Genomic DNA, 15,739 nt, shown 5'->3' on the forward strand with positions numbered 1-15,739 from the left:
GTTGAGCTATTACATGTTTTTATCCTAGCTTAATAATGATCCATTGTTTCATTTCCTCAGCACAGGTAGCAGAACGGCACTACCTACATCAGACACATACAAACTCAGCCTAAACTAGTGGTTGCACTGATGAGTTGCAAGCAACCTGCACATCCCTTTCTCTGCATTCCTATCTATGCAGAGAGAGTACTTCCCCAGTTTACAACAGTGGCCAGATAAGAAGTCAGTACTAGCTAAATGGTGGTATCTTCAGTATATCTATATATGTATGTAGAGGCGTAAGTACGAGATTATCTGTTTATTCATGAGCACACTCCACGGAGTGCATCATGGAAAGACTGGATATGACGTCATAACTAAACCCCTTTCAAAATGCATACGCATAAGCATGCTGAATTAAGATTGCACAAAAAGCCCAAATTATAGCATTTCCTAATTTTCAATTGCTTGACCTTGGCACCTAAACATGCTTTTTTTCATGTAGCTGTAGGCACACTTTAAGACAGACATACCACAGGTTAAGCAACTGTCAACACAAGTGCAGAAGCACTGCTTTATATTCTGCTTAGACCAAGCTGTTTTGTTAAATTTGCATGTCCTCTGTTACTGCAAGGTCATGGTGAACAAGAATCACAGCTGTACTTCCATGTCAGTGTGAAGTCAGGTTTGGGCCATCTGTATTTGGGCCATCTGTGTTTCTACCCCTCAGGCACTGGGCATACCTAACATTTTGTTCTACACCTTTTGCCACTTCTCTTTGTCATGCCTCCAGCCCAAGCCCTGGATCTCCTTGCTTTTGAGAAAAGTGAAAATACAGGACGAGTTAAAGGCCAAACACTGGACACTGCTGACAGAAGGTCAGAAAAATCACAATGACACCTAATAACCATTAAGGGACCGCCTTAAAAACCAACCCATACTACCTATCCCTTCCCCCAACACAGTGACCCCAAAATGCCATGAATTAATATGCTACCCACACTGGCACCCCAAGTAGTAACAACACAATAGCACATCAGCACGACATGCTCGTAAAGCACATATTTGCCATGGCCAGAATTTCCAAAAACTGCAAGAATCTTGGGGTAGATGGGGTAAGAGAGGGAGTGGAACTGAATTCCTAAATACAGAGTGAAATAAAATGGATCTTTGCTACTGGAGAAACAGAACAATATACAGCTGCTGCCCATAACCCCTCTTGTTTCCTAAGATCCTTGCTGGACACACATAGAGCATCAAGGACATTAACGACAACCATTACGTAGTACCTAACAAGCCTGCCAAGCAAGGCCAACAAGAACTGAGCCGGAAATAGAGAGATCTGTTCAAAGGCTCAGGAAAAAAAGCAAGAGAGACTGCTTAAGATGGCACAGGGGCTTTTATAAACGAGAAACACAAGGAGGAAGGATAGAGGGCTTCATTGTGTTGAAATAAGTTATCAAAAAGGCTTATTGTACCCAGAGACCTGGTCTTCCACTGCGAAAGCAAAGCCTTGCAGTAACTTAGTACACAGGTACTCTCCTAGTTTCTAAGATGCCAGATGGCTACCCTGAAGTCAGGCTAAAGCACAGAGAGAATGATGCATCAGCTTCTTCTGAATCAAAAACTAAATTAGTTTTTAAAATGAAATTATTCACATTGTTTCATTTGAACCAAACTTCACCATCCCTCCTTGAACCCTTGCACTAACTGCACTGTTTGAAGGATATTTTAAGTGCTTGTGCCATCCCTACAAAACATGTTGATTTTTAAAGTTAGGAGGTTTTTATTTCCTCTCCCTTCCAAAACCAAGCTCTTCTTGTACCTTAAAAAAAAACCCATATATTTGTATAAGACATATGGCACAAACAGCCAACCCTTACCTTCTCTCCCAACATACATGTGGTATGATTACAATAAGCCTTACACTGAAAACACATTTGCCATCTGAATTCAGAAATTCCCACGGAGACACAAAGCACACAAAACAAGCTCTGTATACTGAAAATGCTCCCACCCGTTTATCCTAGCACAAACTGCATGAGTACTGACAAGTGCCTTGCAATGAAACCACATCCATTTCACATTTAATAAAGGGGTACCAAGTATCTTTGACAGTCACACATCTTCATGATTACATCACATCATTATGCTGTTAAAAATGAATCAAGACCTAAGCGGTATAACCTGCACGGTCCCCTCTGGAGCCCCTGTGCTAAACTGTTAACGCCACCTCACCCACCAGCTACTCAAAGTGCAAGGAAGAGCACATTTCCAATGATGCCCCTTGCCCAAGGTGCACAAGACTCTCCTGATAACATGCCCCAGACAAACATTGCTAGAGCAGGAAATTATGAGCTGATGCTCACTTATCTTTTTGTCAGTTTTGGGTACACTTTGATAATCAATAACCAATGAAGTGCACGTTCAAAGCTCCCTTCAAGCCACCATATAAAGGTGCAAGATCATTCTTCCCAATTCATTATAGTATAACATAGCAATATATCTACACATACACACACACACATATATTTGTAGCAGAAAAAATTGTATAGCAGAAAAACCAAGAAACTAGCAATTTGTAATGGAGAATTGAGGTTTAATAAGCATCTATAGTCATGTACTTATTCTTCTTGTGGCAGTTGTATTTATTGCAATTATTTTCCAATGATAAACAAGTGTGAACAAGAACCTAATTGTTTCGTGTTTATTTACAAATCGTTAAATTTTCTTTCCAAACTGCTTGATAAATGGCACACTAGAACTGTAAATAGGTTTGACAAATCAGCTGTCTTCAATAAAGGCAACTAAAAATCATGAAGGCTTGACATTGCTCTGTCCCAGTGATTTGAACAGGGGCGAGACCATTTCTAGTTTCTATTAAATATTTTTTAAGTCATGAGGCAGAACTCATTTGTAGACTATAAATGGGTAATCTTCCTAACAAATATTATCCCTGCTGAAGATGTTCGCTAGGAACACCAACTTCTCAATTAAAGAAAACAGAACAAAACCAGAACAAAAGCCTTGTTAGCAAGGCAGAGAGAGAGCACCAGGAACTACTGCTTACAAGTGCCAAAGACCATTAGTTTTAGAATCATAGACTGGTTTGTGTTGGAACAGACCTTTAAAGATCATCTGGTCCAACCCTATTCCATGGGCAGGGACACCTTTCACTAGGTCAGGTCGCTCAAAGCCCCATCCAACCTGGCCTTGAACACTTCCAGTGATGGGGCATCCACAACTTCTCTGGGCAACCTGTTCCAGTGCCTCACCACCCTCATAGTAATTTCTTTCTTATATCTTATCTAAATCTACCCTCTTTTAATTTAAAAATGTTACCCCTTGTCTTATCACTACAGGCCCTGGTAAAAAGTCTCTCCCCGTCTTTCTCATAAGCCCCCTTTAAGTATTGAAAGGCTGCAATAAGGTCTCTCTTATAAGGCAGGTTGATAGAGTTCTCTGGTATTAAAGTTGCCTGACACTCCCTCTTATAAGCTCCATTTTTAATTGCTTGGGAATCTAATCAATTGTTTATAAGATTTTGAAGGGAGATGATCTTCACATCAATTACATGTTTCTGACATTCCTATGAAAACCTAGCCAAATTATACACCTCTGTTAACAAGGTTTCCTTACACTCAACAGAGGCTAAGTCCAGAGCTGCATTTCCAGAAGAAACACTTGCAGTGACTTGCTTCTACACACAGCCACAGGACTTCTCCAGTTGCAGCTCTGACCTGTCGTGGGACAGCGTACAGCAGATTTTGTTTAGTGACAGCAATAAATCCTTTTCCCTTGCATTCTCAGTCCCTTCCACTGTGACTGGGTCCAAGCAAAAGAGGGAAGGGCTGTCTGCTTTGAATGTAAAGGGGACAAAAAGACAGACAGGATGGAATAAATCAAGAGAAAACAAACAGTGAAAACTGGGACTGGGTGCTGGCAGGAGAGCACCGGCTACAGGCGAACCGGATGCAAGAACGCCTGACCACTCCCTAGTACTAGAGATCTGAGAGGGAAAACACTGTAGAGACCAGTAGCCGGCACATACATACATGCCTGTTTGAAAGGCAGATTAGATAAAAAGCCAGATGAGAAGACTACAACTCACTGGAGAAGGTGATTAGGAGCAGGAGGTTAAGTACCCATGAAGCAGTTTGTAATGGTAAAGTAAACTAAACAGCACTGCAAACGAGACAGAAAGAGACAGGGAGGGAGTCTGAAGGGATGGGCTATGACTTTCCCGGGTGCTTGGCAAGGAAGCTGAGACCAAGATGAGAAATCTGTAAACAGTCTTAGCTGGGTGGATGACGAACAGGAACCGTGCTTTGAGCATGGAGTAACTTACAACAAAGACTCAAAAAGGAGAGGTCCTTAATGTCACTCAGACACCCAAAACTTCCAAGTGCATTTACCTTCCCCTCTCTGTACTCCATTGTCTATCTGTAAAATAGGAACGCAGACCTCCTCAACTCACAGCCATGTCATGACCACCAGAGAAAGCCCACAAAAAGAACAATTTTCGTTTCAGAACAACACAGAACAGAGTATATTCATAACATATTCATTCAAAAAAAGGAAAAAAAACCCAATAATTTTATCACCAACTGAACACTGAGCATTTTGCAGACTGACAGAGGCAGAGGGAGCACTACCGATGTAACTGGAGAACTGGTCTAGAGATGTGAACCAGGGTTGAATATGTAGTTTTAATTTTGGAATTTAGTAAGTTGTGTGCTTGATTTTACAAAACTAAAAACTGTTCTTAAACTCATATTTACGCAGATAAATAGAAAACACTGCTGGCATTGCATTGTGCTTAATTTTGTTCTTGAAATCCCTATTTGCTAAAACAAAGACAAGTTGGTGTACTCCAAGTTTAAGCGAGGCTGACAAGTGAAAACTCCCCCTTCTTACCCTGGGTCCCGCCAGCGCAGTACCACAAATGCATTCGGGTTAAGCAGCCATTACACGTTTTCCTCCCCGTCTGTCATACGACAACGTACCGAAGAGCAGGAAACCTAGCACACACAAAGCACCAGGAGTAACGCTGTCCCACGAAACGCCCCTCCAGCCGGCTTCCTCGCCAGCTTGCCCCCAGCCCCGCCCGCGTGCCCCAGAACCAGCCTGCTCCGCTCCAGCAGCGGCTTAGGCGTCAACCACGACCGCCTCCAAATACGTGGCCGCTCAAACTGTACGCCTGGCTTTCTCAGCTACAAGCTGGTAGCAGAGCACCTGCCGCGGGCAAGAGCCGCCCCCGCCCTGCGGCCGGGCTCCCACCGGCGGGCTTAGGGCCGGGTGACCGCCGGAGAGGCAGCTTGAGAGGGAGGGGGGGAGGTGAGGGCTGAGGCCCGCGGCACCTGCTCAGCTCCAGAGCCACGGAGCAGGGACACGGCGCGAGGGGAGACCAACTACCCCCTCGGGGAGGGAGGGCGCGCCCCCGCCATTTTGAGACGGGCGCAGCCGACCCGCCAGCGAGGCTCACCCGGCCATTTTAGGGGCAGCCCCACAGCCCTTCGGGGGTGGGGGACGTGGCCTAGCCTAGCCTAGCCCAGCGCAGCGCAGCGCAGCGCAGCGCAGCCCGGCTCCGCCCGCCGCCAGGCTGGTAGCGGCCAGACCGCGCCCTCCGCCCCCTCCGAGCTCAGGTATCAGGTGAAACTGGTCGGGCGCGCGGGACAGGCAGCGGTGGCTGGAGCGCGGCGGGAGGATGGCTGGGCGCCGCGGGCTGTGCCTGCTGCTGCTGCTCTGTGCGCTGCTGAGAGCCGCCGCTCCCGCAGGTGAGGGGAGTGCGAGCTGTCGCCGACGGGTGCTGGAGCCGCCGGCTCGGCTGGGATCAGCTGGGGATGGCCGAGCCCTCCTAGGGCTCCGCGGGCGCCGCGCGGGTTGCTCGGCGCCCCTCGGCTGCGGGCTGGGCCGCGGGCGGTGGCGCTTCAGGCGGGGAGCGGTGCGCGGGGCACGGCTGGGTTCTCGGCGGGCGAGGCGCGGCGGCGGTGGGGCTGAACCGCGCCGAAGAGCAGGTTTCTGGCCCCCGGCTGGGGTGCGGGAAGCCCGGAGCCTGGGCGAGGTTCCCGCGGCGTCGAACCGGTTCGGAAAACTCGGGCCGGTGGCTGTGGATCCGCCGGACCCGCGGGGAGGGCGCTGCCGGCCGGTAGGCCCCCCCGCCAGGTAGGGGAGAGCAGCTCGACGGGCAAGCAGCCGGGCTCGGCTTTCAGTCCCCTTGGACTTCTGGGGCGCACGGAGCCGGCGCGGAGGGCTGGGGCACCGCAGGTCCTGCGCGGGCTCTCCGCGGCAGCTGCCTGGCACGCGTGGCCTGGCTTCACCCGCGTTGGTGCTGTCGTCAGCTAGCAACCTGCCTAAAAGCTGTATAGAAACATAAAAGACTTTAAAGACCGTGTTCTCGCTTATTTCCCAACTCTGAAAAGCTAGGATTTTTTTTTTAATCCTAATTATTATTTTTGTAGTTTATAGAATTGCTTATTGAACATAAGCGCTGTTTGGGGAAAAAAAAAAAACAGTCATATTAATATTTCACCGCCTTAAGGTTCATGTTTCACTACCTTTTATAGTAAACCCCATTGCCATATCTACGCATGTCTTTGCACTGTGTCCATTGTGTATTTGTTCACCCTGGGCTCATTTACATAATAAAAGTATATGCGTAAAGATTGTGTAAATATTGAAGCCAAGCTCATGGTAGGTGCTATTTTCCCAACAAATAAATACTAGATAGGTGCAAATTTTGTTGTTCAGAGCAGAGTTTCTGATATTAGACTGCCTCTTAATATCCTAGTTATCTGACCTGGGAGGAGCGGGGGCAATTTGGAATCATCTTGCGGGAGGGAAGTAGTCTGCTTAAAAGTTTTAGCTGGGTGCTTGATCTTCTGAAGTAGTGAGGTGAAATGAGCTGGAAGTGTGATCCCATCCCAGCCAGGGAACATGATTGTGGCTGTTTTCAAACAGGCTAATGCCATTATGGGGTTGCGGTGAATCTGAGCTGCAGATCTAAAAACCAGGGTCCTCTTAACCTTAGTCCTGTATGGGTATTACTACCATGATCTAAGCTAGTTAATTTGAATACTCTGTGCTGCTGTCACTTTTGTGTCTGCAGGGTAGGCATAATCCTTCTTTTGGTATGCAGTGGGTTATATCTTCTGGACAAATGGCAAAGGTGTTGAAACAGTCTTTTGTTGTGGGAGGAGAGTACGATTTTCCCTGTGATGCCAAGGAAGTTTTTCCCGTGGGCAGATTAACAAGTCAACTGCATTCTCTGTATGTGAGTCAGGCAGGGTGAAACTCGGCTTGGAAAAGAACTCGATTGTTATGGAAAACTGCAAGCACAGAAGGAGTAAGAAAAATGCACATACCTAACAAGGGATTGGTTGCTCGGTGAGGGAGTGTTAACAGCAAAGAGAATCAGGACACTGAACTGTTTCCCTATATGGGTGCCAGTTGGGCTAACAAAAGCTGCCCAGTATCGGCAGTCAGAACTTTTGAGGCTGGAACTACTTAAAGTCAGCATAAAAGCAAGACTTGGTCTCTGAAATCACTCATTTAGCTTGACTATGTCTTCAAAAATAGAGTAAAACAATCCTTTACCTCTGTTCTGTCGCTCCTGTAATACTCAGTCCTGTCTGTGGGTCATATGTCTGTCAATCCACTTTATTATAGCTCTTACTCTTTTGTGTCACGCTAACACTTTTGGGCTTTTTGGTGAGCATTTTTTTTTTCCCCCCAACCCAACCTATGAACATCAATTGCAAAGCATTGCTTTCTATCTGATCACAAAACATTAATAAGAACAAAGTGGTAGTATTTGCTCTACCAGTTTTCTACAATAATTTAAGTCTTTGGAATGGAATACAAATAGTATGACTGCAATTAGATTATATCAACTACTTACTGATGGACAGCTGCTTAACATAGCACTGTACACTGCGCTTTGTTACTGTACTCTGAGAACTGCTGTCAGCTTACAATAAAGGGTTTGCTTCCAAGCATCTCCAGCATCTCTCTCAGCTAACCTGTAAGCCTGCTTAGCTAATTATGATTTACGTTATCTGATGTCTATGTAAGCTATGTTCTTCCAGCTGGTTTTATGGCTTCTAATATTCACAGCTTGGATTAGGGACCTGGGATTTCTGTATTATACAAGTAAACCTTGCAATCTTTAATAGTATTGCTGCCATAATCATGTGGCTTGAAGATCTGAGAGCAGGATTTGTATAATTCTGCCCTGTTGTAATTATACTACATATAGGCCAAAATGGCTGTTTGGCATTTGAATTAATTTTCTTTAGGACTGTTGTTTTGTTGGTGTAATTTAGACTTCAGTCTTCATGCAGTCTACTGCCAAGATTTGTCCATGTCATTGTAGTGGCAAAAAGTTTTCTTACACCTCACTTTTCCAGTGAAGCGTGCCTGTACCTGGAGCTTGTCAAATGCTTGTTAAGCGGAGCTAGGGTAACTTAATTAAAAACTCTAAAGAACACCAATATATGCTGTATTTCTGTTTACCTCTTCAGGAGCTCACACAAGTCTAGACAGGAGGCTAATGCTGTACATCTGACTTTCTCAGTAATAGCTTGAACAGCTATCTGAGGTTGTGCTACTTTTGATAATCTATACTGGGCAACATGCATACTTGTGTATTTACTAGTTCTTATGTGAATTCTTTTCTTATACTTTCTTACTTCTTATACTTTTCTTATACTGTAAGGTGTAAGCATTTTTCATTCTGGAACTGTATCAAAACTACAATTGAATAACAAAGGGGCCATCCTTCAACACTGTTCATGGCTTGTGACCTGCTTGCTCAAGGAGACTCTCTTATATACTCCAGTTGGGATTTTCTGTGGCTAAAATAATCCACAAATATTCATAGAAATTGAGATAAGGTTAAAAATACTTCTCCCACAGACAGTCAAGTTCCACAGTTTAGCTTAGCAGATGTCTGACTTTTTGGAACAGGGGGCGTTCATGGACGGTATCTGCTTGTGCAGTTTAATTTGTTAGCGTGAAAGGACTGTGTTGGGTCTGGATGGTGTCTTGGGGGGTTCTGGACTGAGCCATCTGAAGGCTGTCGTACAAGACAGAGCAGTCAGGAATGGCTGGCTTGCCCACATGGTTTGTAAGTCCCTGTGGCATTTGAAGAGGCAGAGCAAAACTTGAAGTGATAGCTGTCTGGTGTACGAAGCAACCATAGCTGTCGGCTTTACCACCTAGCACTTGAGTAGAAACTGCAGAGATTGTCTCACCATCTTGGCTGTGAATTTGAAGGAGATCCCAGATGACTGGCCCTGTTGCATTTTCATGCACAAAATTAGTCTATTCAAGTTTCAATTCAGATATAGTGTAACGTGCGTGTTTCTTTCCCTAGAGATCACTTGTGCATAGCTTTTGGCATTATATTCTGACAGTTCAGTTCTAGCTCGTCTGAGGACAGCATGCTTTTTTTTACTGCACACCTGATCTTCAGGCGATGTAAAACTGAGAAAACTTCTGCTGCAGCTATGTTAACCTGCTGCAAAGTTTTATGAGTCCCAGCACTTGGGTAATCTGGCACTGCTGTGTGAAAGGATAATGGTGCCCTGGGGTACTTGAAGCGGTTTCTATTGTAACTGTTCAGATGGTAGGAGTACCTGACAGCCATTTTAACAAGGTATTTTTAATATCACCAGTGAAATGGAAAAGCATTTTGGTTGCTGATGCAATCCTTGAATAGGGATATAGGTTGTCTTTTGGATAATAAAACAAAGGTAAGAAAAATTGCCAAGTATTTGAAAACCAGTCTTAATTTTTCTGTTGATGAGGCTCTCTTTAATTTTTCAGAGTGAATCATGATGTGTAGTTTATTTTTAAAAAGGACAAAAAGTCTGTATCCATACTTCAGTAACAGCAACTTCTTAATTTTGGGTTTTTTTGTTTCTTTTTTTTTTTTTTTTTAGAGAGTAGTGGAACCAGTTCAAAAGGAAGAAGTTTTGCTGGCCGGAAAGTTCCAAATACAAATAATGCCTCTGAAGAGTTATATGAAGTGGATGAATTTGCAGCAAAAGCCCTCACAGGAAAGCTGACTACAGTTTTTCTTCCCATTGTTTATATAATTGTCTTTATCATTGGTTTGCCAAGCAATGCCATGGCCCTCTGGGTCTTTTTTTTCCGAACAAAGAAGAAACATCCGGCTGTGATTTATATGGTTAACTTGGCATTGGCAGACCTTCTTTTTGTTGTCTGGTTCCCACTGAAGATTGCGTACCATGTAAATGGCAATAACTGGCTATTCGGTGAAGGTCTCTGCAAAGTACTTGTTGGATTTTTCTATGGAAATATGTACTGTTCCATTCTCTTCATGACATGTCTCAGTGTGCAACGGTATTGGGTTGTAGTGAACCCCATAGTGCATTCAAGAAAGAAATCTGAAATTGCCTTGGGCATCTCGCTTGCTATCTGGATACTGATTTTGTTGGGCACCATTCCATTGTATCTCGTTAATCAGACAGCATACATTTCAAATCTTAACATCACTACTTGCCATGATGTGTTGCCTGAAAATGTTTTGGCTCATGACATGTTCAATTATTTCCTCTCACTTGCAATTGTACTCTTCTTAATCCCTGCTCTCCTCACTGCTGTCGCTTACATACTAATGATTAAGACTCTGAATGCTTCCATCTCTGATATAAGCACTGGGAAGAAACGAAAAAGAGCAATCAAACTCATTGTCGCTGTCCTGTCTATGTATCTCATCTGTTTTACACCTAGCAATGTGCTGCTTGTTGTGCACTATTTGCTCCTCAAAACCTACAGCCAGAACTATCTGTATGTGTCCTACATAACTGCACTGTGTCTTTCTACTTTGAACAGTTGTATTGATCCATTCATCTATTACTATATTTCAAAAGACTTCAGAGACAACCTTAAAAATGCTCTTCTTTGCCGAAGTGTACGAACTACACGGAGAATGCAAGTGTCTCTCTCATCAAGCAGGTACCCCAAGAAATCAAATTCTTATTCTTCAAACTCAGATGGGACCACTAAATCAACTTACTAATTTTAATCCAAGAAGAAGAGTGAACTTATATTACTACTGCTGAAAGGACGTAAGTGACAAGAGAGTTGTTTTGTACAGGAGAGTCTGAAGAAACATCTTTGCTTTTTAATTACATTGAAGCCTGAATTTGAGAACCGGCAGCTGCTTACCCTGTGTAGAAATGGTGAGCAGTTACATCTTCCCACTAGACTGGAAAAAAAATCATGACATTTCTGATGCTCTGCAAAAATGCTGCTGACTTGGAAGTCAGCAAGTTGAAGACATGGTTGAAGACATTTTCGTTCAGTATCAAAGTTGTTAAAAAGCAAAATGTCACTGGAATGTTATGTAATTTTGCTAGTATATTTAATTAACAGAGAAATCTGTTTTGTTTGGCTTTAACTGTAATGTATTAAACAGTTGAACAGATTGTGTATGTAGAACCTTGCTCTGTGTAGTTGCTTACACTGAATGTTATATTGGAGAGAAGGAGAGGAGAATCCATTTCACCATCTTGGTGTGAGTCCAACAATGTGACTGCTTATTATCTTTAGTATAATGTAGGTTTATATTGTTTTCCAAGTTTTCACATTGTAAATACTAACGTTGCAGAAACCTGTAAGGTCATCCTATTGGTTAACAAGATGAACTTGTTATCAGCTAGCACTGAGATAAAATGTAAGTTGAGATTATACAGTTACTTAATGCTTGCACGTACATAATCTTAAATGGGGATATTTAACAAAGTTTTGATGAATAGCTATTTGATTTTTATATAATATGCCTTGTATTTTTTAAGATATCTAAATAAGATTTTTTTTTTTTATATAACACATTTGAGTTGGGTGCTTTCTTTTATGCTTTTACATGCTCTTCAAAATGCTGAGTAGTTCAACTTGCTTGTTTCAGGTAACAAAGATATTATTCCTAATAGTGAATTAGAAGTCTGACAACTGTAGTTCTAATGTCTAAATGGGTTAAGTAAAATTTACCTAATGAAGCATTTCATTCTAGCAAAACTGTTCCCTTACCTTATTAGCAGATAACTAAACCAAACAGTTCAGAATTGTGGGGGAATAATGAAATATAAACAAACACATTAACAAGATATCAAACTTCAGCCCAAGTGGATTTCTATAATATCCTAAATCCTCTTCCCTCACCCAGAATATTTGTGATGACTCAGGAATATAGAATCGCGTGTACTTTTCATCTGAAATGCTGAGGGGTATATGTTTGGATGTAGGATTTAAATGCATTTTTTTCAAATCTTGCAGTCCTGATAAGTTTCACCAAGCTGTACATTGAACTTGCATCCAAGTGACCTATCTGAAACTTAGGCGTAGCCAGGTCCTTACAAATACAAGCAAATGGAAAAGCCCTCAGTCCAAAAAGTACTCTGAGACAGCTGGTATATACATAGGAAATATTCACCATTTCAAATACGGAGAATAAGGAAAGGGGATAGATTGAACTTTAGCAAGAATTTGAGCAGTCTTGTACAGCTTAAAGGCCCTAGGTATTTACATAAATTATTTTTTTCTGTGTGCTAGTCTGTTCCTTTCCTTGTCTTGTTCTTTGGTTTCCACGTTCTCCCCTACTTTGGTAAAAAGTTTTTTTCCCCCCATACATAATAAAGACTAAGAGGTTTGTTTAATGCATTTGATCTCTCATTTCAAGATTAATTAAGCTCTAGCTCTCCTTTTATCTGCTGCAGTCCTGTCTGCTAAGTCTTAGCAGGTGCTTAGCGTGAAAGTAGGATTTTGTGTGGTGGTATTTCAGAGGTCCAAGCTAAAATAGCAACTTATATTAATGAGTGTCTCAGTGAGGAGCAGAGAGTTTACAGCTGTTTAGATGATGTGGAACACAAACGCTTCGCAGGCATAAACAGTTTGCTCTTCCTGTTTCCTGGCAAAAATACAGGGAAATAATTGTGTATTTATTACTGAACTGAAGATATAATGCAACATCCTTACTGGAAAATGACTGTATGTAAGAGGGCATAGTCCACTGAAAGGATTTGAGAAGAAGGGGGTTGTACCATCTTCACAAACTGCCATCTGAACTCTTCCCGTAGCCTGTGTGTGGTAAACAAGAGTATGAGAACGTCCTTTATCTTGCTGAACAGCCTAGTGTGCTTCCTGCTCTGTATACGGCAGTGAATAACATGAAGGTGTCCTGGTTTCGGCTGGGATGAGTTGATTTTCTTCCTATTAACTGGTATAGTGCTGTGTTTTGGATGTAGTATGAGAATAATGGTAGTATGAGGATAATGTTGATAACACACTGATGTTTTAGTTGTTGCTAAGTAGTGTTTACGCTACTCAAGGACTTTTCATCTTCCCGTGCCCTGCCAGGTGTGCGGGGGGCTGGGAGGGAGCGTGGCCAGGATAGCTGGCCCAGCTGGCCAATGGGCTATTCCATACCATATGACGTCATGCTCAGCATATAAGGCTGGGTGAAGAAGAAGAAGGGGAGGACATTCGGAGTGATGGCGTTTGTCTTCCCGAGTAACCGTTACGCGTGACGGAGCCCTGCTTTTCTGGAGATGGCTGAACACCTGCCTGCCGATGGGAAGTAGTGAATGAATTCCTTGGTTTGCTTTGCTTGCGTGCGCGGCTTTTGCGTTCCCTATTAAACTGTCTTTGTCTCAACCCACGAGTTCTGTCACTTTTACCCTTCTGATTCTCTCCCCCGTCCCACCCGGGGGGAGTGAGCGAGTGGCTGCGTGGTGCTCAGTGGCCGGCTGGGGTTAAACAACGACAGAAGGAAAGGCATCCAGTTCATGTGATTACAGCACTACCTGTGTTCTGCCAGGAGTCCAAAGGTTACAGGTTATATGTTGTAAAGATGATGAATTGTCTGTGTGTGTCTATATAATACCACAAAGAGATTGTTCATGATTCATGAATCACTGTTAAATTGCTGAAGAAGAATATGCTTAATACAGCCAGTCTTTTGGGGGACAAGATTTATTTCTTGTCATTACTTTATCAGAAGTACACCAAATAATGCTTGTATCTATACTCTCACTCTTTGTTCTTCCTTTGAAGCAAAGACAGATTGGGGGAAATTTTTCCCATCTGTAGCTGCATTGCAAATCCTCATCCTGAATTTAGTATGAATTATTTTGCTCCAACTAACAGAGCAGGTAGACGAGACTGGTTGTTCAACCGATTTGAATCAATTCCTTGAATTGGCAATTGTGTGCCTGTGCAACCAGGTAGTGATGGGGCAAGAACATGTAGCCCAGGAGTAGTTTATGTGCACAGTGTCATGGTTTCACAAACAGCTCAAGCACGTGCTGCAGCTAGGAGAGGTAGACTAGTCTTTCTCCTACCCCGACTGCTTGATCACACTGTTCCCTCGTATGTCAAAGCATGCGTGACCTTGGAGTGGATTGGATCAGTCCTGGGTTAAAGTTAAACCAGGACGAGGGAGGAAAGTTTACTTTTGGCTTGGAACAGTGTTTGGCTGGTTTGCTGGATGAGCTCTTCGCTCAGCACGAGGGAGAGGGTCAGACTGCATCTTTCACCACCACACTGTGCAACAAGGCAAGTTGAAGCACAGGAGCTGTGAAGCCTCTGCCTAATCTCCTAAGCAGCAGGGAGCAAGCCTTCACCCGTGACCGTAGGAATGGCTCTGCTGGCTCAGACCGAGGGTCCACACAGCTCGGCCAGGGTAATCTGTTCACCCATATCTTTGGAGGTTATGACAGCAAGGTCTCAAGGGACGTGTCAGGAAACAGTGGGACTGCTGCACGAGGCACCTGGCCAACGTACCAGATGCACATAAGATCTAACTCTATCACAGCCAAAACGAGGACACCAGGGAAGTTTGTTGCTTTGCACCATGTGAGTGCTGTGCTATGGGACTGTTGAAATGTGCTCTGACGTTCAGAAAAAAAGGAGACGAAGGCTGGAGGAGCTAAGCTCATTGGCATCTGCGAGGAAAGCTGCTGCTGAAAAGGATTAATCTGTAACTCAAAAAGCATGCATAACAGCAACAAAAAGTTACAGGCAGGTACCCTGGGAGGAGTAAAAACAGTGCAGGCATATATCATATCCCCCACAGCACTCTCCCAACATCCAGCTATTCTCAGCGTGAGAGTTCCCTTAAGTCTAATTTGGCTGGTCTAATTAGTAACACCTGTTGGATGTCTTGGTGTGAAAATCAACCTCATTGTATTTGCTTTAAACCAGGATCCACTATCCTCATTTGGTGGCTCCTGGTTCTTAAAGGAGAAGAGGATGTGAACGATTCCCTAACTGTCTTGTCTAGCCACTTGCAGTTTTGTAGGCCAGTATCATATTCCTTCTCTCTCAGCTACTTTCCAGGTTGAGGAGTCCTAGCCAATTCAGTCCTTCCAGTACAGGCACTATTTAACACAGGATAATCCTGTTTCCTTTCTCTGAGATCTTCCCATTCCCGTACACAGTCACCAAGCTACACACAGTATTCAAGCCATGGAAGGTACAGTGATGACTTCTGTTTTGCTTCCTGTTACTTTCTCAACACCCCTATCACTCAATTTTATTTTTCTTTTTTTCCTGCTCCTGAGCATCGAGTTGATGTTTTCATGCAGCTGCTTGTAACTACATCTCTTTCCTGAGTGGTTACAGTAATTTTGCAAGCCATAGTTTTGTATGTCAAGCTAGGATGTTTTTCCCTCGTGCACCTCACTTTACAGTTATTTATCCGCAATTCATCCACCAATTCATTGCTCAGTCAGTC

General features: G+C 43.6%; 1 protein-coding gene across 1 annotated transcript; it reads left to right on the forward strand.

Moving 5' to 3' along the window:
- Positions 1-5,160: 5,160 nt before the first annotated feature.
- F2RL1 (F2R like trypsin receptor 1) lies at positions 5,161-11,838 on the forward strand. The gene is made up of 2 exons (XM_075136595.1): positions 5,161-5,756; positions 9,924-11,838. The coding sequence occupies exons 1-2, from the start codon at positions 5,687-5,689 to the stop codon at positions 11,024-11,026; spliced, it is 1,173 nt and encodes a 390-aa protein (XP_074992696.1). The 5' UTR covers positions 5,161-5,686; the 3' UTR covers positions 11,027-11,838.
- The last annotated feature ends 3,901 nt before the right edge of the window (positions 11,839-15,739 follow it).

This window comes from Calonectris borealis, chromosome Z, assembly GCF_964195595.1.
Source record: "Calonectris borealis chromosome Z, bCalBor7.hap1.2, whole genome shotgun sequence".
Taxonomy (NCBI): domain Eukaryota; kingdom Metazoa; phylum Chordata; class Aves; order Procellariiformes; family Procellariidae; genus Calonectris; species Calonectris borealis.